The following is a 26,605-nucleotide window of genomic DNA, read 5'->3' as shown; positions in this document are numbered from 1 at the left end:
TGAGGATGACAAAAAGGAATAGGCCCGGTAAAACAGGGAAAAGATCTTTGCTCAAATACTGGCAGTAAAGCTGAGAGTATTGCCTGGTCTTTATGGACTCTCAGTTTTTTTAAAAAAAATTCTATGGCATATTTTATTGGTTTATGATTGTATTTTTCTTTAGCATCTTTTAACTTTACATTAGGTTTTTTTAAAAGCTAAGTTCTGTTCTTTTCCTCTCAGTGTCTTCAGACCGAGTGTAGTTGTCAGGATGGGGTAGAGGGTTGTCCCCGAACCGTGAACCAGCTCACGAGCAAACACACTAGGACTGAAATAAAACTTGTCTTGTATAAAAATATACTTTACTTCAAAATGTTTAAAAAACACTATATCTTTAAAAAGGCACATTAATAACAAAGTCTTATCTTGGTTAAATGAAGCCAGGTCATCTCCCTAAATTCCTCTCCACAATACCGAAACAGTCCATAAGAAAAAAACTAACATGACATTAAGCAGCTTCGGTGTCAATACATCATCGAGGTGGTAGAAGGGCAGCAGCATAGGCTTCACAGCTAAAAGTCACCTGTGAAAAACAATTCAATCAGCAAACGTGGCTTGAAGGGAGGGAAACTGTCCAGTGCTCCCTCCGATCGTAGCTCCAGCAGCAGTAACAGTTCAGATGTTGGCTTGCGTGCTTCAACTCAGCAAAAGGCAAGCCGAAATTGGAGACTTCAAAAGGTTCCCAGCTATCTCAACTCACAGTTGTAGCTAGCTCCGTGGGAGTATCTTTACACAGCTCTTCGGCTCCTTTTCTGCTGCAGGACTCCTTATCTGAGTTCTCCTCCCTTCTGCAGCTCTGCTCTGGGTTCTGCATCCAGGTGCTTCAGCACTGGCTCTGCATCTACGCCTAAACAGCGCCTAGGCCCGAATAGCAAGCAGAAAGGTCCATGCTTATATGGGGAGTTAACCTGCAATTAACTAGGGCGGGGAAGGCTTGTAATTAATTGCAAACAGGAGATGGCTTGATTGGATCCATACTGTTTGTGACGGATCAAGTAGCCACAGCAATTCTGAAAACACTCGTGACAGTAGTATAGTGGTTGTGCTGGTTTAGAACCAGGAAGACCCATGTTTAAGTCCAACTTTAGTTATGGAAATTCATTAGATGGCTTTGTTTCAGCACTCTCCTTCAGCCCAACTTACCTCACAGATGGCTGTTGTGGAGATAAAACTGAAATCATATAAGCCATCTCAAGGGAGACATAAAGTTAACAGATACAAATAAAAATGAAAAACAACAACAATGAAACAATGAAAAGTGGGTGAATGACAAAATATGTCCTCAATATGGATAATTAGAAAACTTTAATTGCAGAGATTTGTGGGTGAAAAGTGATAGACACCAGTCTTCACACTTATAACTGTTGCAGCATCCCCACAATCACATGATCAAAATTTGGCAACTTGGCAACCAACAGGTATTTATAGCAAAAGCACTTAGACTCATATATAGCTCCAAGTGCTTTTACAGTCCTCTCTAAGCAGTTTACAAAGTCAGCATATTACCCCCAACAATCTGGGTCCTTATTTTACCGACCTCGGAAGGATGGAAGGCTGAGTCAACCTTAAACCGCTCAGAATCAAACTCTTGGAGTGAGCAGTGAGTTAGCCCTGCAGTACTGCCTTCTAACCACTGCGCCACCACGCCTCTATGATGGTTGCAACATGCTGGGGTTATGTGATTGCCATTGGTGACCTAAACCCAGCCAGCTTCTGACAAGTAAAGTTAATGGGGAAAGTGAGATTGGTCTAACAAGGGAATTATTCACTTCACAACTGCAGTGATTTGCTTGACAACCATGGCAACAAAGGTCACAAAATCAGATGTGACTTACTTAAAAACTGCCCTGCTTAGCAATGGTAATTCTGGTCCTAATTGTGGTTGTAAGTCGAGGACTATCTGTGTGCTTACCCACACTCTTTCAAACACTGTATGGCAGTCATGGCTAACCTTTTCCGGATCGAGTGTCCAAAGTGCGCGTGCATATGCGTGAAGGCACGCATGCCCGAACCCCCAAAATGCAATGCACGCATGGCCCCCGCACATGTGCCCCAACCCCACACATAAATGTGTGGTCGCCTGCGTGTGCCCCCCATGCATGCGTATGAGGCCCTCCTGCATGCGCCCCACCCCCATGCATGCATGCACAGACCCCTGCATACCCCCGTCCATGTGCATGCACAGCCCCCGCATGTGCCCCGCACCCCACACATGTGCGGCAGAGACCCAAAGACCAGCTGGCTGGTGGAAGGCGCGCGCACATGTGCAGCAGAGCTGAACTGGGGTGATGCCTCGCATGCCATCAGAGAGGGCGCTGTGTGCCACCTCTGGCACGCGTGCCATAGATTCGCCATCACGGTTGTATGGTATGCTCATTTACTATCACCATATATATTTATGTACTCTCCCAAATACTTCTCTGAAAGTATGGGTTTCGGAAGCAAAGAGTAACAGCTCCACTTTGGTACTTATTTCATTTTCATTGTAAACACAGAGATCAACTAGGTTTTGTAGCAGATATGCTCACTGTTGATCGATATTGGCAATGTCGCCTAGGAAAATGTGAGCTACTACTTCTAATGAGATGACACAATCAATCAAACAAATGCAGGTTTCCAAAGCTAACAAAGGAAGGTTACAGGAATTCTCCTTAATGCTCTCATTAAGACCTACGAACCAAACCTGAATTGTTCCTAACTGTAGACATCCTAATAGATAGAACATCATATCAGATGAAAGCCATGGGGATTTCAGAAATTTACCACTTTTTAAGCAGCATATCGATCAGTTTTCTACTCGAAGTAAAGACTTTGGGGAAAATACAACATTTTGACTGACATGCATGCAGAAATGCTAGAGGGATAATTTTGCTCCTGAGCAAGAGCAATTCATTCAACAGCCTGGCTTCTGCACAATTGAAAGCAGTACAATCCTGGAATTGTACCTAAAACTATAAGCTATAGAGAAAAACCCCACATGAGCACCTGGTAAAATACATTATCTCAAATGTCAAAGAAAATTGGGGCAAAACTGTAGAGTTGAGAATGAATGACATGTTGTACATTTCTGGGAAAATATTCTCAGCAAAGAATATGAAAAGACGTTCTTTTGGGAAAAAAATGTGAAGGTGAGTGAGTGAAGCTTTCCTTGAAGCATTAAAACAGCTGCATCCTCTGTAGCGCTTGCTTCAAAAGCTGTTTGAATGGACATTGGGCTGCAGCAGCTCTGCATATAAAAATCAAAGTGTTAATCTACGCAGGGGTGTCTGTCAGGTCCCATAGATTCTTGTCGGGACACTGCCATTCTGATGGGGAGGGGGCCTGGATGTATTCTTTAGTTTATAGCCTTTTTCCTGGTGCCTATCTATCCTGTACTTTGAATCACTTTCTTGGGAATGTAAGTGGGGAGGGCCATCTGTTTTGTCTCAGCTCCAGAGCCTCCAGCAAGCAACGCCTGAGAACAACTTATCACCTTCTTGGCCTATGATTTTCAAAACAACTTCACACCTGCAGATTGGCTTATTCAACACCAGACTGAGGGGAGGGGTTTCTAACTGTTTTAACCTAATGGAATTGCGCAGGAATCTTCAGATCCTGCTTTCTTTGTCTTGCTTTCCATCAATAAAAGCTTCCTTTTGAAATGCCAATTGTTTCAAGAGTTCTACTTTCTTGAGCAGAGAGGAGAGGCAAGTCTTTACAGTGTCAAACTGGTGGCCCGCAGACCAGATGCATCACATGCAGACCACATCCACTCTGGATCCACAAAGGCAAAAAACACTGCAATACGTCACGTGACGTCACATGATGTGATTGAGTTTGACACCCGTGATCTACAGTCTATGTTAGTGCCTTTCTCAACCTCATTGCCCCACAAGTTGCTTTTGAATTAAATTTGGCCACAACCGTAGATGTCTAATCCAAATCTCAAATTTATTTCATTGAAATATTAGTGCCTTTGGTTTAGGAGTATCATCTTCAAAATTGTTTTGGATTCCGCTCTGTAGAATCTGCTCTCAGCACCCTGTTCTATTACAAAAAGTGATAAGCTGACAATATTATTCGGAGTATTCCATTTTTATTGTCCTATTTGTTCGGTGTGCTTTTTCAAGAGGTTAAATTCTTAGCAATGTGAGCACTGCTTGGAAACAGCAGTAATTAGGAGGGAAACAGTATGTTTTATGTGTATGCCTGGAGCTGAGAAGATAATCTTCCGGAGTTCTGATTTCTTACTTCAGTTATGCCATATTTAAAATTGTTAAAAAAACAATCCACAGGAACAAGAAATGAATAGAGTGGATAGGGGATCATATTTTAAACACTACCCCCTCCTGAAATCACTGTCTTATCTGAAGTGAGGAAGACTGGCAAAGAAGGAAAAGCAGTGAAGTGGGGTGGAGGACATTTTCATAACCTCTGTCATATTCTTGGAATTGGAAAATCACCGATGTGTCACTTTTGTAATAACAGTTCAAAACGTTCATGATTAAATTAAACATTTTTTTTTAAAAAAATCACATTTAAGGCAAAAGATATAATGGGACAAGCTAATCAGACCATGTGAGGCAAATCATGTGAGAGCCCTGGTGGCGCAGTAGACTAAAGCACTGTTATTTAACATCAGCTGCCTGCAATTACTGCAAGTTCAAATCTCACCAGGCTCAAGGTTGATTCAGCCTTCCATCCTTTCAAAGGTAGGTAAAATGAGGACCCAGATTGTAGGGGCAATAAGCTGACTTTGTATAAATATATACAAAAGTATGAAGGCTATTGCTTAACGCATTGTAAGCCGCCATGAGTCTCCGGAGAAGGGCGGCATATAAATAAATAAATAAATAAATAAATAAAAATCTATTTATATACAGTATATTTACTAATGTAATAAGCATTGAATATCTTAATGGAGTACCTTAGGTGGCATTGTCATTAATGTATGGGTTCTAGGTTTACTTTTTAAAATCGATGTTGATGACTTCCTATATAGATTTATCATAAACCTGTAGCCAAAGAATTGGTTAGCTGTTCAAATATGGGAAATTTAGTCCTCACTATTACCACCCACCACTTCTTGGCCTTTATTGTACCTGTAGGGTTGTCATTTCATCATGCTGCAGTGATTTCTGACTGCCATGTGGTTGTTCAAGCCACAAAACCTCTATCGAGAATCGTCTCCAGAATTGTATTTGCCAGCAGACATGATTACTTTTATTGCTAGGCTCTGTGTTTCCCATCTACAGGAAATAGTTTTAGAATAATGCACAAAACGAAACAATGGGAATGACAACACCCACAGATAGGCAGGGATGTTGGAAAAACACACTGGGAATTGTGAAAATAATTCTAGGTAGAATCTGAATATTCGACCAATACAAATATGTAGTTATTATTTCAATTGTTTGGCACAGAAACAAAGATGAGAGTACAAAATTTGGAGACACAAAAGAAACAATGGTGTATCTACTTTATCCAGATTTGTGTTATAGGTAATCCTCGATTTAAGATCACAATTGGGACCAGAATTTCTGTTGTAAATTAGGGTGCTTGTAAGTTGAGTTCCCATGGTCATTTTTACTACGATCATAAAACAAATCACTGCAGTCATTAAGTGAATCACTTGATCATTAAACAAATCTAGTTTTACCAATAGGTTTTTTTTTTTTGCTGGAAGCTGCCAAAAAAGAGTACTGAAGGTAGTGCAATGGTTGCTAATGATTGTTAAGAGTAAAGGTCCTAAAGAATTTTTTCCATACCCGTTTTGGCTATGAATTGTTATTAAACAAACAGTTGCTGAGGACTATATATCTATGCTATACTATACAGGTGAAACTCGAAAAATTAGAATATCGTGCAAAAGTTCATTTATTTCAGTAATGCAACTTAAAAGGTGAAACTAATATATGAGATAGACTCATTACATGCAAAGCGAGATAGTTCAAGCCTTGATTTGTCACACTTTTGATGATTATGGCTTACAGCTCATGAAAACTCCAAATTCACAATCTCAGAAAATTAGAATATTGTGAAAAGGTTCAATATTCTAGGCTCAAAGTGTCCCACTTTAATCAGCTAATTAAGCCATAACACCTGCAAAGGGTTCCTGAGCCTTTAAATGGTCTCTCAGTCTGGTTCAGTAGGAATCACAATCATGGGAAAGGCTGCTGACCTGACAGTTGTGCAGAAAACCATCACAGACACCCTCCATAAGGAGGGAGAGCCTCAAAAGATAATTGCAAAAGAAGTTGGATGTTCCCAAAGTGCTGTATCAAAGCACATTAATAGAAAGTTATGTGGAAGGGAAAAGTGTGGAAGAAAAAGGTGCACAAGCAGCAGGGACGACCACAGCCTGGAGAGGATTGTCAGGAAAAGGTCGTTCAAAAGTGTTGGGGACTTTCACAAGGAGTGATCTGAGGCTGGAGTCAGTGCATCAAGAGCCACCACACACAGACGGATCCTGGACATGGGCTTCAAATGCCGTATTCCTCTTGTCAAGCCGCTCCTGAACAACAAACAACGTCAAAAGCGTCTTATCTGGGCTAAAGAAAAAAAGAACTAGTCTGTTGCTCAGTGGTCCAAAGTCCTCTTTTCTGATGAGAGCAACTTTTGCATCTCATTTGGAAACCAAGGACCCAGAGTCTGGAGGAAGAATGGAGAAGCACACACTGCAAGATGCTTGAAGTCCAGTGTGAAGTTTCCACAGTCTGTGTTGATTTGGGGAGCCATGTCATTTGCTGGTGTTGGTCCACTGTGCTTCATTAAGTCCAGGGTCAACACAGCCGTCTACCAGGAGATTTTGGAGCACTTCATGCCTCCTTCCGCAGACGAGCTTTATGGGGATGCTGACTTCATTTGCCAGCAGGACTTGGCACCTGCCCACACTGCCAAAAGTACCAAAACCTGGTTCAATGACCATGGGATTACTGTGCTTGATTGGCCAGCAAACTTGCCTGACCTGAACCCCATAGAGAATCTATGGGGCATTGCCAAGAGAAAGATGAGAGACATGAGACTGAACAATGCAGAAGAGCTGAAGGCCGCTATTGAAGCATCCTGGTCTTCCATAACACCTCAGCAGTGCCACAGGCTGATAGCATCCATGCCACGCCGCATTGAGGCAGTAATTGATGCAAAAGGGGCCCAAACCAAGTACTGAGTACATATGCATGCTTATACTTTTCAGAGGTCCAATATTGTTCTATGTACAATCCTTGTTTTATTGATTTCATGTAATATTCTAATTTTCTGAGATTGTGAATTTGGGGTTTTCATGAGCTGTAAGTCATAATCATCAAAATTATGACAAATCGAGGCTTGAACTATCTCGCTTTGCATGTAATGAGTCTATCTCATATATTAGTTTTACCTTTTAAGTTGCATTACTGAAATAAATGAACTTTTGCACGATATTCTAATTTTTCGAGTTTCACTTGTATATCTCTATTTGCTCACAGCAAAGCAGAGAGGCCAATTGTGAAACTTTAGCATTCAGGATAGTAAAGGTAGTCAGGACATCAGAACAGAACAGAACAGAACAGAACAGAACAGAACAGAACAGAACAGAACAGAACAGAACAGAACAACAAAGTTGGAAGGGACCTTAGAGGTCTTCTAGCCCAACCCCCTGCTCAGGCAGGAATACCATTTCAGACAAATGGTTGTCCAATCTTTTCTTAAAAACTTCCAGTGTTGGAGCTTTCACAACTTCTGGAGACAAGTTGTTAATGAACATTAGTGAACAGTGTCTCCAGATAACTTTCAGGAGTGTTGTGAACATAAACTCTCATAATCTCCAGCTAGTGCAATAATTCTTGATTAGGGATTCTGAAAACTGTAGTTCCAACGTTGTCCTCAAGCATCAACCTGGAGAAACTTGTGATTGGGACTCTTATTAACAGTAAATTGAGGGAGGTGATATTTTGCCTTGTGACCAAGGCTATGAAAAGAGAGGAAGAAAGGAGAGAAAATGCAAACTGGGAACAATTACTATAATAACGTGTCTTACAGAAGGGGTCTGTTTTTGGAAGATGAGGATTTGGGAAATCTTCCCATAGCCCTCAGTTAAACAACAACAAAGATGATAATTTTATATATTGCAAAGGATCGCTGTGATTTCCTCAAAAAATTTCATCTGCAGCCTTTGGCTGCAGATTTGGCTTATTTTCCTTGATTCTTATTTAATTTAGTCTCATTTTAACTCAAGAGAGCCACATTTCTATTATTAAATGGTCTTCTCCTTCTCCTTCTTCTTCTTCCTCCTCCTTCTTCCTCTCCTCCTCCTCCTCTTTTTTTATCAAGCCAGAAATATATTTTCCTTTTATGCAATACTGACAGGAGCTGATAAAACTTGTCATACTAGGTCTACGTTCTAATTCAATCGGCTGATAACTTTTGGAAATAAGCTATTACTTGATGATGGAACCTTTAGGCTGTAGCCTGTTATAGTCAGAGAACCTGTTAACAGTGTTTTCAACCTGCCCTTTTGCAAAGATGCTTTCCGGCTCTAAATACTTGGACATGGACCCCAAGCCAGTCAACAAAGGATTTGAAGGATCCAGAGATGTAAGTTTTCTTATGTCAGAGGTGAAAGCTCTTAGTTTTCATTAGCCAAGGTCAACGTGTTATCATGTACTGTGGTACTCAAAGTTTCTAAGGTTATTAAGCTTGCATAGGTCAAAGGAAGCATTTTTGTTTCAGGGACTAAAGTATGATGACCAATTCTGTGTCTTTTATACAGAAATCATGACTGTGGTGTAATTATAGCACATCATGCCATAGTACAGCTGAGCCCAGCTGGGACTGTAGGACTGCTGCCCAGATATTCACTGTTACTAAGCAACATCAGATCCTTGCTTAGCTCGATTAGGTTTTTTTACTCTTAGAATGGACACCCCTTCATTCAAGTAGCACCTTTAAATGGATGAGTCTCCTCTGGCAATTAGGCTCCTTTCCCTCCATAAAAGAGAATACACATCTCTTACCTGACAGGTTACAAGTCTGGTAGATTTTAGATGCTTAAGAGTCAACATGTATAGAAAGCCAGGTCAAAAAAAAATATTGCCCTGTAGTGAAACAGAAGTACTTTCTAACCCGAGTAACTATTAATGACGCACACAATTCATGCACAAGCTGGATAGTCAGGCACAATAACAGGGCCGAGCTGAGGATTTTGTACAGTATCTGGATGATAAAATAACTCAGATTCGGGAAGACTTGGCCGCTGACTGGGTTAGCTCAGACGAGATGACTGAGGCAGGCCTTGAGAGTGTTATCTGGGAGGAGTTCGATCCTCCTGTGGCTCCCAAGGACGTGGACAGGATCTTGGGACGGCTGAACGCAACCACATGTTTATTGGACCCGTGTCCCTCCTGGTTGGTGCTGGCTTCCCGGGAGGTTACACGAGGCTGGCTCCAGGGGATTATTAACGCTTCTTTGAGTGAGGGTGTCTTGCCGGCCGCCTTAAAAGAGGCGGTTGTGAGGCCCCTCCTCAAGAAGCCCTCCCTGGACCCGGCTGTTTTGGCTAGCTATCGTCCAGTTTCCAACCTTCGCTTTATTGTGAAGGTTGTTGAGAGTGTGGTGGCGCGACAGCTTCCCCAGTATCTGGATGAAGCTGTCTATTTAGATCCGCTCCAGTCTGGTTTCAGACCTGGGTACAGCATGGAAACGGCATTGGTCGCGTTGGTGGATGATCTCTGGAGGGCTCGGGGTAGGGGTTATTCTTCTATCCTGGTCCTGTTAGATCTCTCAGCGGCTTTTGATACCATCGACCATGGTATCATGTTGCGCCGAATGGAGGGATTGGGAGTGGGGGGCACAATTTTGCGGTGGTTCTCCTCCTATCTCTCCGACCGGTCGCAATCTGTATTGACAGGGGGGCAGCGGTCGACCCCAAGGCACCTTGTTTGTGGGGTGCCACAAGAGTCGGTCCTCTCGCCCCTTCTGTTTAACATTTATGTGAAGCCGCTGGGTGAGATCATCCGTGGTTTTGGGGTGGAGTTCCATCAGTACACTGATGATACTCAGCTGTACATCTCCACCCCAGACCATCCCAACGATGCCTTGGAAGTGATGTCCCAGTGCCTGGAGGCCGTGCGGGTCTGGATGGGGAGAAACAGGCTTCGACTCAACCCTTCCAAGACCGAGTGGCTGTGGTTGCCAGGGTCCCGGTATAGCCAGCTGGCGCCATTGCTGGTTATTGGGGGTGAATCATTGGCCCCATGGAACGGGCCCGCAACTTGGGCACCCTCCTGGACACACGGCTGTCTTTAGAAGAGCATATGACGGCCGTGGCCAGGGGGGCTTTCTATCAGGTTGGCCTGATACGCCAGTTGTGCCCTTTTCTGGATCAGGACTCCCTACGCACAGTCACTCAAGCACTCGTCACTTCTCATCTGGACTATTGTAATGCTCTCTACATGGGGCTCCCCTTGGGGTGCTCCCGGAGGCTCCAACTGGTGCAGAATGCGGCCACGTGGGGGATTATGGGAGCGACGGGGCACTCCCATGTGACTCCTCTCCTGCGCGAGCTGCATTGGCTTCCGGTGGACTTCCGGGTGCGCTTCAAGGTGTTGGTGATCACCTTTAAAGCGCTTCACGGCTTAGGGCCGGGGTACTTACGGGACCGTCTTCTGCCACCAATTGCCTCCCACCGGCCAGTTCGCTCCCACAGAGAGGGCCTCCTCAGGGTGCCGTTGGCCAGACAATGTTGGCTGGCGACCCCCAGGGGGAGAGCCTTCTCTGTGGTGGCACCTACCCTCTGGAACAATCTACCCCCAGAGATACGAGTGATCCCAGACCTCCGGACTTTTCGTCGGACCCTTAAAACCTACCTCTTTCAGTTAGCCGGGCTGTCCTGATTTTATGATGGGGTTTTTAAAATTTGAAATTGGTTTTAAATTGAAATGTTTTAAATTATGGGCCAAATTATTTAATTATTTTAAATCTATTTTAACTTTTGTATATAAAGTGTTTTACTTGGCTGTTCACCGCCCTGAGTCCAAAAGGAGAAGGGCGGTATAGAAATTTGAAAAATAAAAATAAATAAATAAATAAATAATGGAGCTTGCCCGTTATAGTTGTAAATTGTGACAATTGGAAAATAAGTCACCCACACAACCAACCCAATTTTACAGCACTCTTTTGCAGCAGTCGTTAAGTGAACACCATAGTTATAAAGCCAACGTCATAGTCATTAAGTGAACCAATTATTTGCTATGAGCTGGTTTTGATGACAACCAGAAGTAAATGCAAAGTTTTCAGCAAAAATGCCATAAGATGTGGTCACATGACTGAGGGATGATGCAAAGGACCATAAATGTGGGCCTGTTGCCCGAAATGATGACCTGTGACTTGTGGCAGCAACGGCCGTCAGTAATTTGGAACTGGATTATGAATATCCTCAGGAAGGTCCATTACAACTTTGTCTGGTCATTAACTGACCGGTCATAAGTCAAGGACTACCTGTATATTTCATGCAAAATAAAAATGTGAAAAATTTACAGAGCCGTGATGTCTTTAGAATAAACACTACAGTCATTGTTTACATCCCAAGCAAACATTGTGATTAAAAAAAAAAAAAAGACCAGAAAAATATAGGGCAAGTCATGGCAACCTTCCATTTATGCCCTGACTTCAAAAGCATGGTGTAATTTATCAATAATAATCAGAAGGGAATAGGCACATAATTTCAGAGATCTGATCTAGATGTATTCTTAAGATGGGAACTGTAATTGCACTGCTTTGTGTCATGAGAATCTAACCCAAATCATAACTTCTATATAAAGATAATAGCCAGCATAAAAAAGCCACTGTGATATTTATTAGGTCCAAGCCCAAAGACAAGACAGCAAGATCCAATTGAGTTTGATCTTTTATGACCTTAAATCTAATGGAGAGAATCTGGCCAAACTCAAACTATAACCTTCTAACTTATTAGATGAGGGGGTGGGGAATTAATTTTCCCAAGTGACCACATGAGAAACTGGAATTGTTGTGGAGGATCGAATTAATAGGCTGAACTCAATTGTGTGCATACTGTACACTTATTTATATTTGATTTCTAATTTCCAATTGACTTCATGCAGGCTAGACAGGGACAGCGAAATGGACGGATGTGGGCTGGGAGTTGTAAAATGCCCAGGTCTGTACTAGATACAGTATATCCTCAGAAATTCTTCAGTGTGGCTACCCTGAATCTCTTCCCCCACTCCCCCCTATCTAGTTCAGGCCTATGCAGTTTCTAAATCCTGGTTTCTCTCTGGGAAAGCTCTGCGTTACCAAAAATGTCCCCCATTGCTTCTGCAGGTACACATTCCATCACATTTTTGCTTTTATGATTTCAGGTAAATTAGACCAGTTTTTATTTATTTATTAACTGATAAAATTTATATAACCGTCCATCTTCATGGAAAATGACTTTGAAGCGTGTACAACAATGCAATAAGAACTATCGTTTTCTTTCTCATTGGCATTTCAGGGTCCACGGATTTTTAAAGAAAAAAATGAGGAGGGACAACACTGTGGTATTGAAGAAGACTGTGAAACTGAAGTATCTCTTCCCTCACAACCGTCTGTTTGTTTCCCAGCCCTTCAATATTGTGTGTTTTCCCACACTGCGTAAAGTTCTCAAAGGTATTGTAATGTATCATTACATGCACTTCGGCACTGCTGAATCCATGCAGATGTCGTGTCATGTGAGCAGGGAGGATGATAGACAGCCAGGTTTGGGAATGTAGACTCTCCAGTGGGGCCTGCACTGCAACACCCAGTATTCCTCATCACTGTTTTGGTGGCTGGAGCTTCTGGGAACAATATTTCAGCATCATTTGGATGACCCTCAAGCTGCCCACCCCTTATGTACAGCAAGCTGAACAAATATTAAATGAGGAAATATGACTCTCTTTCTCTGTTCCCTAGAACTCTCTCCAATTCTTAAATAAATGAAATCAATGCCCAGTTATCTGACAACTAAAAATACACGATACCATTCTCATTAAAAAAAAAAAAAGCCAGCAGCAGGACCAGTTGCGTTTCTTAAATGAAGGGTGATGATTAGAAAGGGATTTTGCAAATGGAAAGAATATGGGGGAACATGTGGTACCTGTGCTATGTCCAAAATAAATAAATAAAGAATTCTCTGTGTAACATCAGAAAGCAGATGAAAGGCAAGATAAAACCAAATGATGGGGGGGGGGGGGGAGAATGGAATGGAAAGTGAAAAAGATCGATCTACTTCTAATTAGAATTCATCTCTTTTTACAGTATTTCTCTTTAGCTGCAGCAATCCCATGATACAAAGATTATTTATTTATTTTGAAAAGCTTGCTTTAAAATGTAGGAAAAACACCAGTGCACATAATTAAACCCTATGGGATTAAGTGGCCTGTGAAAGATGGAAACTCTCTCTTTCTTTTTTCCCCAAATTTATTTTATAATGAAGATGGCATCTTATTTAAGCTAATTTATCCTATTCAGTCTGGCAGAGACACTATTCTGAGCATTGGTAAAGGGACTAAGAAAGGGATTACTGAGCTTTAAAAAGCCTCTAATTTACTCTGGGACAGGGATATCTGAATTTCAAATAAGCAGAAAGAAATATAAATGATGCATGATATATTTATGAACTGGGGCATAAATGTGCCGAATTGGTTCATGCCAGCTCAGGGTTTTTCTCTGCAAAACCTTTATTCGCACTGCAAATACAATTTCTGTGTTTCTTCACAGCCGTCTGCTGCTAACATAACATAATGTCACAGATGGCTGGCTATGTGATATTATAGGAAAACAAGTAAAGCAGGCTAGTACTAGAGGAATGTGTGTGTTTGTATGTATGTGCGTGTGTATATACAGTGTGTATATATACACTGTGTATATGTATGTATGAAACTCCAAACCATAGTTTGTCACAAGTTGTTTTAATGTCCCTTCCCTAATGTAAATCCCAAAAGAGAAACACATGTATTGCTAAATTTCTCCCGGCCTCCACCTCATTGCCCCAAACCATGAACAGGTTTGACATTTTAATCTATTTCTAAGACTTGCATTTTTCTGGGAGACTGGCGACAATGTAATAGCTCAAGCCAGCAATTTATTTATTATGCTACTCATACTAATAACAGGGCTACAAGCTGGAACCTGCATTTCCCCTTGTTTATTTTTCATTGAGATCAATGTATTTGCAGAAACAGTATTTCCAGCAATGTCATGGTGAACAAATCAAGTGCTTTCATTTCATTGCTCATTCCTACATAATCATGTTTCTACATAAGTGGAATGAACTAGATGGATGAAAAACATGAACTAAATTAATGAATGGAGGAATTATAATTGAACTTAAAAGAAACCATAAGCTTTTCCTTCAGGTTTATAGAATTGATGGCAGTTCTATAAACAGGGTAGACTCTTCCTTGCAATTTTCTAAATAGGAACTATCTAACAGAATGTGATAAAATTTTTGAATTTTTCAACTAAAGCTTGAATGGGAATCCTTTCCTTTGAAACCCTTTTAAAACAAAAACAGTTATGATGTTTGTAGACCTAGCCCAGTGTTGTCGCAATCTTGGCAACTTTAAGATGTGTGGATTTCAACTCCTAGAACAGTGATGGCGTGCCAGGAGCGGGGGTGTTGCGTGCGCATATGCGAGGGTGGGGCGCATACGCAACCTCTCCCCCCCCGCTCCTGGCACGCAATGGCCCGTTTTTCTTTCTCTCCAAGCTACAGAGCCTTTCTAGGAGCTTGGGGAGGGCGAAAACGGCCTTCTCCACCACCCCCTGAGGCCCTCCGGAGGCAGGAAACAGCCTGTTTCCTTACTTCCAGTGGGCCCCAAAGGCCTGAAAATTAGCTGGCTGGCGTGCGCATACACACCGGAGCTGAGCTTGCGTGCCCTCTGATATGGCTACGCGTGCCACCTGTGGCACACGTGCCATAGGTTCGCCATCACGGTCCTAGAACATCCCTATCTGCAGGCTGGTTGAGGAATTCTGGAAGTTGAAGACCACATATTTTAAAGTTGCCAAGACTGAGAAACACTGGTTTATGAAGGTTGAGAAACATTGGTCTGCATCAAACAACAAGCTTGATGGAGAAATATAGTTGAAATATTTTGTATTCCCTGGAATGCACAGTGGTCCTGCAGAACTGGTCCTAAAGTCCAGGCAGATAATGATGCCTTGTCTTCAGGAAGAAGCATCTTAAATGAGGGCTAAAGTTAGAATCCCACCAATGAAAAATTGCTCCACCAGAGCTTAACAAAAATGCCAGAAAACTATCTTTGCAGCATTTCCTTTGGAGCAGTGGGCGTGCTGGAGGTTAGTTGGCTATTGTGGATCTCTCCAAGACCGACAACACAGTAGAATGTATCAGGGATTTGCACAGCCTTTGTTTGCTGAACAACTGGAAGGCCAAGTAGAGGCAAACTGGAATAAAGAACTTCCAGTCCTGGGTTGCTTAATGGAGAATCCAGACCCTGATAATAACAGCTATGTCTTCAGGAGTCTGCTTAATTTTTTACTAGCAGGATTCGCTTCTTTGGAGCTAATTCACTCAAGTTCCCTAATGTGCAGGGCTGGATGAAAATGACTTACATTATACCTAAATTCAGTTATAGAGGTTCATGCTCTTTTGAAGGAACATTTGTATCAGAGGTGGGTTTCAGCAGGTTCTGACCAGTTCTGGAGAACCGGTAATGGAAATTTTGAGTAGTTCGGAGAACCGGTAGTAAAAATTCTAACTGGCCCCACCCCATCTATTCTCTGCCTCCCAAGTCCCAGCTGATCGGGAGGAAATGGGGATTTTGCAGTAACCTTCCCCTGGAGTGGGGAGGAAATGGGGATTTTGCAGTAACCTTCACCTGGATTGGGGAGGGAATGGAGATTTTACAGTATCCTTCCCCTGCCACGCCCACCAAGCCACGCCCACCAAGCCACACCCACAGAACTGGTAGTAAAAAATTTTGAAACCCACCACTGCTTTGTATGAAGGATATGTATCAGTGATATATTTTGTATTTTTCAGAGTATGTTATTCCTATCTGCTATGGTTTGGCTTAAAACTCTGAGCTAAGATGAACTTAAACTCTCAGTTAAAGAAGGAAAAAAGAGGAGGACGAGGTGGTGAGGCAACAGCTAATGAACAAGCACCCCAACTCTTTGCTTTGAACATCTTTATACAATTATTGCATGTGAACTTAGCCCAGTGTTTCCAAGAAGCTATCAAGTGGAAAATTGTTCACATTGTTATCAACAACCTAAGAGGCATTATTTATTATTAAAAAAAATTATATGGCTGCCTATCTTACGGAGAGTGACTCTGGGCAGCATACAATGATAGTAAAATAAGCAAAACAATAATTACCTAAAACTATTATATAATAATTATTAGAAGAGATTAAAAATTATAAAAGCAGAACTAAAACAGGAAAAGAGAATAATAGAAGGGTGTTAATCATAATGAAGCCAACTCACAAGTTCATTTGTACCCTGGAGGTCCCTTGACCTATATCTTGAGGCAACTTAGAAAGTTTAGGAATGATGAGGCTGATTTCATCTCTGGAGGGGCGTGGGGTGGGGGTGGAGAAGATTCCATAATGCAGGAGCCACAGTAGATAAGGCCCGCCAGGCTGCCACTTAGAGCCTGCCAAATATAGTTCCTAGACAAAGAAACCCATAATATACCCATTTTGTTGGATCTGGTGGGATGGGCAGATGAAATTAAAAAAAAGGTTTCTCAAATAATCGGGTCCCATGCCATGTAGGGCTCTAAAGGTCAATATCAGCCCTTTAATTGAACCCTGAAACAAGCTGGTAACCAATGGAATTTGCATAACAAAGGTATAATGTGCACTGAACCAGAAATACCAGCTGAAGTTTCCAGGTACTGCAGGATCTAATCTGGGTTGGTCATCAGAACCAGAAGTTTAGTCTTCTGAATTTTCAAACTCATGCTGGAACCCTTGGTAGTACAGTGGTTTAATGCACCCTGTTATTAACACAGCTGCCTGCAATTTCTGCAGGTTCGAATCTTACCAGGCTCAAGGTTGACTCAGCCTTCCATCCTTTCTAAGGTAGGTTAAATGAGGACCCAGTTTGTGGGGGCAATAAACTGACTTTGTATAAATATACAAAAGTATGAAGGCTATTGCTTAACGCATTGTAAGCCACCCTGAGTCTCCGGAGAAGGGCGGCATATAAATCAAATTAAAAAAAAAAAAACATGCTCAGGGAACTTCTCTCTAGCAGTGTTTGGGCTCCAGCACTAGTCCAAAAGCTCGGAAGACAAAACCTCTGGTCCCAATGATTGACCCAGATTGGATCCTGCAACATTATCCTGGGACATGTATATTTGCCTTCATTTCCAAGTACTCTTCAGGGGTAGCCCCATGTAAAGCACATTGCAATACTCCAACTGGCAGGTGACCAGGGCATGAATGACCACGAGTAGGGCCCCATTAAAACCTACTGAGCCAAAGACTGCAGACAGAAACTGTAAAATAATCTCTACATATTGTCAAGACAGCACTTCAGGTAAGCAGAACAGCATGCAGAGTTTTATATATATTTCCAAAATCCAGGGATGAACTTATAATGAACTTGAATTTTATTGCTACCTGACTGATAGTTTGGAAAAAGTGTTCTAGATGCTTTCAAAATAAATGCCTCCAACTTTCAGGAGACCGCTCGGTAAAGGAGAGCTGAGGAAAAAAATAAAACAACAACTGACCCTCCAGATGTTGCTTATCTACAGCTTCTAGGAGCTCCAGCCAACAGAACTAATTGTGAGAAACAGTGGAGCTGAAGTCAGTATCATCCAGAGTCACAGATTCCACAGCTTTGTAATTAGAAGCACAGCGGAGGTTAGAATTGGAGATTAGAATTCCTAAATAATGGCAAGTCCTTGAGTGGGCGATATTTCAGATTTATTGGTGAGTTGTGTATGCAATTGTACTAATGTGCTTCAAGGACTTCTTTTCCCTATTTTTCTTTTAATTGTTTGCCAGAATCATGGCTAATGGGTGCTTTGGAAAAGGCTGGAGATGTTAATACTTTTTGGAAAGTGTTATGCAATGACAGAACATCTCAAATATATTAATGCTTTAATGCTTAAAGATTTCTGGATTAGAACCAGGTGGCAGCTGTTGGGTAGTTGGCTATTTTATTGAATCATTGCTGTACTTTGAAGGTAAAAGCTTAGGCGTGGGGAACAAGGAAGACCTTGTATTACATAATAATACAATTGAAATCTTATTGCTTTCCAACTGATTTTGGCTCTTCCCAAACATCTACCCAAACTTCAATTTAAGGAAGATTATTCCTTCTCCCTAGCGATCAATGAAGCTGCAGCCAGATTTCTCTAGGATGTCATGATTGCTATTTCTTCATAATAATCTTAGAATACGGAAAAATAAACAAAGAAGGAATACTCAATATTTATACCAGACTTGTATATCCACTACTTATTTGGGTATTTCAAACCTTTATTAAGTCTTGACAAAAGAATGCATAAAAATACATAAAATAGCTGATCTTCTAGGCCTGAACCTAACATGTTTGACAATTCAACAATAACAAGTTAAAAAACAAAACAAAACCATTCCCACTCAGTCATCACACATTAATTCTGAAAGTTTTTACAAATTCAATGATAGCTATATTTCTAAAACTTGGCCAGCTTATCTGACCAACTTCCCTATTGCTAAAACTTGGGAAATTTAATTTTCTAACTACAGCGTGACAGTATTTGTGTGTGTCTACATATGTATAGTTCTCTTTCGGAATTGTTGAGCAAAATAAGTTCTTGTAGGAGCACTTTCAGTTCTGCCTTACCCAGCTTTATATAGGGCACTGCTGGTGGAAGAGTCTTCTGCTGATGCCAGCAAAAGCACAGTGAAGGGATCTGCTGACAGGTTATCCCCTTGACTTATATTTCCCCTTGCTATTTCAAGTCTACCAGGACGGTAATTCATTCTCTCTTCCCTTTGAAAAAACTAGGCTGCTTTAAAACTTTGGCTTTTCTTTCCCAACCTCTCTCCACCTGCCAACCCGTCATTTTAGGGCTGCTTGTTCTCAGAGGGTGAAGTTCACTTCATAGTCACATTGGTTCCTTTTCCAGATGTGAGCTTGATCTGGATCTTTTTTCTTTTTTTCCCCTTGGCTATAAACAAAGAGCAGGCGGTGAAGTGGAAGAGAGGTGGTGAAAATGTGCTTGGGTTGAAGCCATAACACGTTTCTCCTTCACCTAGAGAAGCTGATGCAGCTGAAGCTATATAAAGATGAAAAGCCATTCTCGCCCGCCCCATCCATCACTCAGTTCCAAACGAATGAGCAAAATACCAGAAGTCTGCAAAGGCCTAACCATTTCAGAAATCCTGGATCTTGAAGAAAAATAGCAAGAGTACTTATATACCGCTTCTCAGTACTTTACAGCCCTCTCTAAGTGGTTTACAGTGTTAGCATATTGCCCCCAACAATCTGGGTCCTCATTTTACCGACCTTGGAAGGCTGAGCCAAACTGAGATTCGAACTGCCAAACTTCTGGCAGCGGGCAATCAGCAGAAGTAGCCTGAAGTACTGCATTCTAACCACTGCGCCCCCATGCTTCTCATCACAAAACCTTTGTGTCTGAAATGGGATGTTCTGACTTCAGAAAGTCTAATAAAATCAAAAGCACCCATTTCAACATTGGGATGCTTAAAGTTGGAATGGAATGTTTGAGCATTGTAATGTAGAGTGACATGAAAATGTTTCGCACATCTCTGCAAAACAATTATGGCACATCCATGTCAAAAATCTTATTACAGGTAGTCCTCGACTTACAACAGTTCATTTAGCGACCGTTTAAAGTTACAATGGCACTGAAAAAACTGACTTATGACTGTTTCTCACACTTATGACCATTCAGCATGCCCATGGTCATTGATCAAAATTCAGATGTTTGGCAACTGAGTCTTATTTATGACAGTTGGAGTGTCATATGAACACTTTTTGTGATCTTCTGACAAGCAAAGTCAGAGTCACTTAACAATTGTGTTAGTTACTAATTTAACAACTATGGTGACTCGCTTAACAATTGTTCAAGTAAGGTAGTAAAATAGAGCAAAAATCACTTAACTGTCTTGCTTAGCAACAGAAATTTGGGGCTCACTTGTGGTCATAAATTGAGGAATACCTGTATTTTGCAAAACCAAACTAGGATCTCTTTTGAATACCCCAAAGCCATGCATGAGTTTTAACAGGATTACATTTGCTGTGTGGTGTCAAAGAAAGTAACTCACTGCTAAGCATATATACCATTTTTTAGAGTTTCACTTTGGCAATGCCCCTATAAAAGCCATAGAATTTTTCTTTCAAGGAATGAAGCCTATTGATATTATAATGCAGTCTTCCTAACCTATGGTCCAAAATATCTTTGGACTATAAATCCCAGAATTCTCAGATAGCCCCTTTAGTCCTAACGTATTTGGAAACCAACAGATTAGAGGAAGGCTACAATAATTGCTCTCCGTCAACTTGGTTCCGTATCATATAGAGCATCAGGTGGTCATAAGGCAAAGATGTTTCAAAATGAGAAAACAGTTTTTAAAAAGTTCCACTATGCGTGCACCGGTGTGTCTTATTCTCAATTCACATTATGCATTGCAGGGAAGCAAGGAACATTTTGCTGTCAAGTAAGGATAGTAAAATCTTAATAAATAAAAGATGCTTCACCATTTCTTATTTAGTGTAACAAGGCCATAAGCCAAGCACTCAAATGACTGTTCCTTCATTAAGTTCTTTTTTTTACTCATCTCAAAGAAAATTGCAAGTGGAAAGAAAAATACCTTTCTTGACTTATTTTTAAAATGATTACATTCCTGGCACTCCTATTCTCAATCCTTAAATCAAGCTGTTAAAATTTACACAAAACATTTAAAGACTCCTTAAAACTTAATCTTCCTAGTAAAGCAGATTTGAAAAATAAAAATAAACTGAAGGTACCACCTCACCAAACAATGTTTGATAAAACCTTAAATAACATTTACATATATATTATATTTCAAACTGCTATATTGAGCAAGAAGTGAGGTTATATTTTGTTTGGTGTTTTCAAATAAATTAAAGCCATTTATCATCTTTTTTTTTAAAAAAAACACCTGTTCTAAAATACCTAATTAACTTTGCATTCAAGTGTAAGTATGGTGCAATGTTTATCCCAGTTAGAACCAGAGAATAGGTAGAAATGAGCTGTACAAAATTATTGGTTCCAGCTTTGTGACATGTTGAATTTTTTTTTAATTGAAATTTAAACACAGTGGATGCCACCATGATTAACGTGAAGGCTGGCAGTAATAAAAATGGGATGTGGGGGAGATTTCACCCATTTAGATGAAAAGAAGTGTCAACGTTAAAAGCAGTAACATCAACTGATTCATTTATTTCAACCTTTTGTTAAAATGCTATATTTATCTGGCAGGGGAGCTACCTTGATCGTGAAGTATTTGAACGGCATTATATTGATTTCAATATCATTAGCTTAAGAAAAACATATCTGGAGGAATTCTGAAGGAAGTGTACAATTATCCTGAAGGCTAACATATTTTAGCCCAAGAAACATATCGCATGTACTTTCATTACATTCTCTTTCATCTAAAAGGGAAGGTAGTCCATTGATAACATACAACAACCATAATGGTTCATAAAAATCAAAGCCCATGAAAGATCTAGATTTAAAAGCAAGTGAGTCTCTTTTAACCAAGCTCTCTCATCATCAGACCTCTACAGATTTAACGTTAGAAGAAGACTATAATGAGAACTAGGTATTCTGTATAGGAAAGCAAAATAAATAAAATACATGTCAATTCAAAGCTAATGAATTCCATCTTCTAAATGGAATTCTCAGTCATTCTTGGAGCAAAGAGCAAAAGTATAATACATCTGGTGCTGGGTAGAATATGAACTCCCAGATTGATTTGTAAGATTTGAATACAGATTGAACAAAAATCCTGTTTTACATTTCTTCTCAATCCATTTTACCCATTCATTTTAATAACATTTGGTGCCAAGTAGGTGAAATTTGGAAATCTATGTATTATGCACCTAAGTAAAGTCTTGGGCTTTCTGAGGAGTATCTGCTTTCTCAATCTCACCTATTAATTTTACAGGGAGGGAATGGAAAAATGAGGATAAGGATTTTTTTTTCTGTAGTTATAGTAATGACTCCAATTCATTGATTTAAGCTTGAATATTGAGGATAATCCTATTTTTCCCTCGTGGGAAATGAAAGAAGACTTCATTTATGACGTCATTTTTTTCAAACACACTTTCCCCCTGCTTTTCAAAAACCATGTCTACCTTTGGTGGGACTACTTACCTGCATAATCTGTTCTTGCGTAATGTCCATCTTCTGATTTTGTAGTGGCAGTTGTGTTATCTGAAAGACATTGCATTTGTTTACTTTGGTTGCAAACTGAAATCAAATCCCTATATGGTTCTCTTGCATTTTAAAATCGCAGCTGTGATTCACAGTTTAGTTTTATACCAGTGATGAAATGTAAGAACGCTTTGGTTGCTTTGCTTCTAAAGCCAATGCAATCATTTGAGCAAAGCTTGTAGAAAAGTACACAAGAATTTACAGGACTGTACATAAAATCATTAAAAAATTCCTTTCTGGATTAGGATGAGATTCTTCCTAGTTCATCCTTCTGTTTCTCATGATAGCCACCCAGTAAAGTGCTCACATACAAGAGAAGGAGGTAGAACTTTCTTGCACCAGGAAATAATATAAGTCAAAAGTCATATTGAGCTTTCAAGACCAATAATCTTTGCTAGATGACTCCTTCATTAATTTTTCATTAATCCTTTTCAAAGTCATCAACTTAGTGGCCATTGTCACATCTTGCACCACCTCAGATAAACTGTAGAGGATTTAAATTTGAAGTGCGTCAGGGTTAGATTTCTCTTGGTTGGAACAGGAACATTTTAACTTTATGACTTATTTCATTCTCAATCTACATATCTGAACAGCTTTGTGAAAGCTGTGTGGATGTACTGAATATCTGAGGGAGTTCAACGGAATGACTACAGATAGTTTCCCAATTGGATAGTTTCCCAATTGCAGTGAGGAATGTGGCTTTTACTTGCATTTGAATGGAAGTCTTGATAGACATAACTGACTGAATGTTTATAGAAAAAAAATCAATGGTTAAGATAATAGGTTTAATAATGACAATTTGCATTGTATGTATGTTATATTGCTGGGTTTTTTTTTAATTATTTGCATTTTGTAAATCATAATGGCTACATAAGAATAGCTCAAAAGAATTATATAAAATGTTTAATAATACACACACTTCTATCAAAAACTGTGAAAGTAAAGTATTATTATGTACCATTTATACAGTCAGGCTATATCTGTGGATTTCCCCCAGTCATTCAGAGAATATTTAAAAGTATAAATAAATGAATAAACAATTTGTAAATTATGAACACATTTCCTTTTTTTAAACTATAGTTAAACAAATCAGAAGTTCTTGGGAATATATGAACTTTCCAACTAAACAAAATCTCATAGAAGTCCCAAATTAATTAATTTATTTAATTAAGGGAGCTTTTGAGAACTTGTTATTTTTGAGATAGTCAGTTTTTCCCTCTAGAATTAAAAAAATCCAAAGTAGATTATCCAGGGAGGTAAAATGGGAAACAGTAGTCACGTATGAAATGATTAAAACTATATTCGCTAGTCTGTACTGTCAGCCTTATTTCTGAACAGACATGCATGGGCTATATTGAAATCCTGGAAAGTAAATCTTTTTGCTGTTGGAGTTTTACTGCACATATCATTCTATTGCATACTGGGAAAAAAATGAAGTCAATAGTCAGAACAAATTATTTTCTTATAGGGTCTCTGTTCTGTTGGAGAGCAGGAAATCAAGTTGATGAACCATCTGTGCCTGACCAAGACATAGAAATGCCTGGCTTTGCCTGATCTCTGAAGCCCAGCACAGTTGAATAGTCAGTATTTAGAAAGAAGATCTTAAGTCTGTAGGTTATCAAAAACACTTCTCTGAAGGCAGCAATGGCAAACAAATTCATTCTGTTAATAGGAAAACTACAGCATTGTGTTCAGGAAGTCACAAAGAATCCAGCTGGATTCCAAAGTTATATAACTCTACATACTGCAATGAAAAAAAAAACCTAAACCTTCCAGCTTCTGGTTTTGGTAGGTAAAACAGTGGAGTTTGTCGGTGATGATTATATTCACACTGGAGTGAAGACATATCAAAAGCCCTTTCAGATCTCTCAGTTCATTCTGGAGAGGTCAGGAATTTCTACATAAGAAATATTGCTCCTAGTCCAATGTCCTTTACATATTTTAAAACAGAGTCTTCAACCTTGGCGACTTTAAGACTTGTGGACTTCAACTCCCAGAATTCCTCAGCCAGTTTTGCTGGCTGAGGGATTCTGGGAGTTGAAGTCCACAAATCTTAAAGTTGTCAAGGTTGGAGACCCCTGTTTTAAATTTTCTTGGGTGGCTATTGTGCCTGAACAGAGCTGTGATAACAAAGGCAAGCTGTGTGTCTTTGAAGGTATTTTTTGGGGCCAGTTGAATGTTTCCTTGCAAAATAAACACACTATTCCTAGATCTATGGCTGGATCACAGCTGTACCCAGAACATATGTGCAGCTAATGTCTGGTTGCCAGAATCCACTTTGGACTTGAACACATTTTATATAGAGATATGCAAGAATGCACAACTTTATGTTCTCCATATGTTAATAGTACAATTCCAAATTAAGGCAGAAAACCCGAATCCTGGTCTCTCCATACTCTGCTTGGAACTGGGCTCTGTTACGATCAACTGCTGCCAACTGTTAATGGAAGCTTTGTTTACGTACAGATATTACCTGACAGAACCTTGGATTAGGGCCTTGATCCAGATGTTCCTTTCAGATTTTTCTTTAACAATGACAAACAACCTAAATGGGAGTTATTCTGTGACAACAGAAAGGGGAATGAGGAAAAGCGTAGCTATATAGATATTTTCAGAGGTACAAATTTGTCAGAAAAATTGAAGAGTTTTAGAATCTTACAGAAATAAAGTTGGGTACCCTACATTCTTGGAATCAAAGTATTCCATCTCCCACAATTTATAACCATCTTCCATAATTTGATGCTCTCCAGATTCTTATTCTCTCCAGCCACCAAGGCCAATGATAAGAGATTATAGCACAAAACTGGAAGGCAGACTGAAACCTCAAGGTGATACAAGGCACTTTCAATGGAGGCAGTGGGAATGGGAAGAGAACTGCAATCACCACAACCACTAATACAGTACATTTCCAATTGCACTAGAACAGGTTTCCCTAACCCCTGGGCTACGGATCAGTACTGGTTCCTGGCCTGTTAGGAACCAGGCCGTGAAAGTGGTGGGCGAGTGAGTGAAGCGTCATCTGTGCATGCACGGGATGTAGATTGTGCATGAAACCATCCCTCCCTGGTCCATGGAAGATAATTTCCCCCCCGAAACCAATCGATGTTGCCAGGAAGGTTGGGGGGCTGCTGCTCTATCACCTCTCAGTATTGTCAAATAAAGCTTTCTTTCTGCAAAGCCTTGTAAATACACGTGTGTGTGTTTCTCTGTTCATGGAATATTTTTAACTCAGCTCAAGATATGCAGAACCTATTGACCCAGCATGTAGATTTCAGTTTAATTTTAAAACCCTAGTACATCTTCTTCCTTTGCTTCTTACACTGTTTAGGTATATCATAAGTACTGTCAAAATTCTAGGTTAGTGTACAAAGACACAGCAGCAATGCAGTTGTTTATCTTCTGTTTCAATTGAATGTAAGGATGCTGAATAACTGTACCCTTGACCGTGAGCCATAATAAAACGAACATTAGGGTCACACCTGTTCACAGCTTGAAAATCTATGGAAAACATAAGAAATGTCTAATACCGTAAGAATTCATGCCAGCTCCCTCTGTCCCAGTTCTCCTTCTCTTAAACGTAACAGAGTAAAAATGGAGAGCTATCTTCCAATTGAATTTTGCTAGGAGCATTACCTTGACATCGGCCCAAAGACATGACTTCAATTTTCTCCTGTTTCTGACATGATGCCTCTTTGATCTGACATGCATTATCATAAGATCTTCCATCGGAAGCACAGAGAGGGTTGAAGTTGGTTTGTGAACAGTCAATGTTGCACACACACCTGAAAAAAAAAATAACTCATGTAAAAAAATAAAATAAAATGCATTGCTTTAACAATAAAAGGAAGTGCTTTCACTTAAAAATAAATGACACCAATAATAAATTAATAAGAAGCGCCGAGATTTTGCTAGGACTTTGCAATTATAATGTGAATAAAATGAAAGAGAGGGCTGGCAGAGGACGAGTGTCTAGAAAAGAATTCAACAGAAAGCTAAAATGAAAATATTTTAATAGGTAGTCATTGTCTTATAACAATTCACTTAGTGACCGTTTGAAGTTACAATGGCACTAGAAAAAGTGAACTATGACTGTTTTTCACACTTACAACCATGGCAGCATCCCCGTTGTAAGTGATGAAAATTTGGACATTTGACAACTGGCAATGTATTTAT

At 40.2% G+C, this 26,605-nt stretch overlaps 1 protein-coding gene across 1 annotated transcript in view; it reads right to left on the bottom strand.

Annotated features, from left to right (window-relative positions):
• Window positions 1–26,605, bottom strand: part of TMEFF2 (transmembrane protein with EGF like and two follistatin like domains 2) — a 280,639-nt gene that overhangs the window by 35,458 nt on the left and 218,576 nt on the right. The window contains exons 7-8 of the mRNA XM_070956835.1: window positions 26,066–26,214; window positions 22,373–22,432 (exon numbers count right to left, since the gene is read on the bottom strand). Of these exons, the coding sequence (XP_070812936.1) occupies window positions 22,373–22,432; window positions 26,066–26,214 (209 nt within the window). The remainder of the gene's footprint in view (window positions 1–22,372; window positions 22,433–26,065; window positions 26,215–26,605) is intronic.

This window comes from Pituophis catenifer, unplaced genomic scaffold (assembly GCF_029215685.1).
Source record: "Pituophis catenifer annectens isolate HBS135680 unplaced genomic scaffold, rPitCat1.0.hap2 SCAF_1, whole genome shotgun sequence".
Taxonomy (NCBI): Eukaryota; Metazoa; Chordata; class Lepidosauria; order Squamata; family Colubridae; genus Pituophis; species Pituophis catenifer.
Note: the sequence above shows the minus strand (reverse complement) of the source record. Positions and strands in the feature narration are given on the sequence as shown.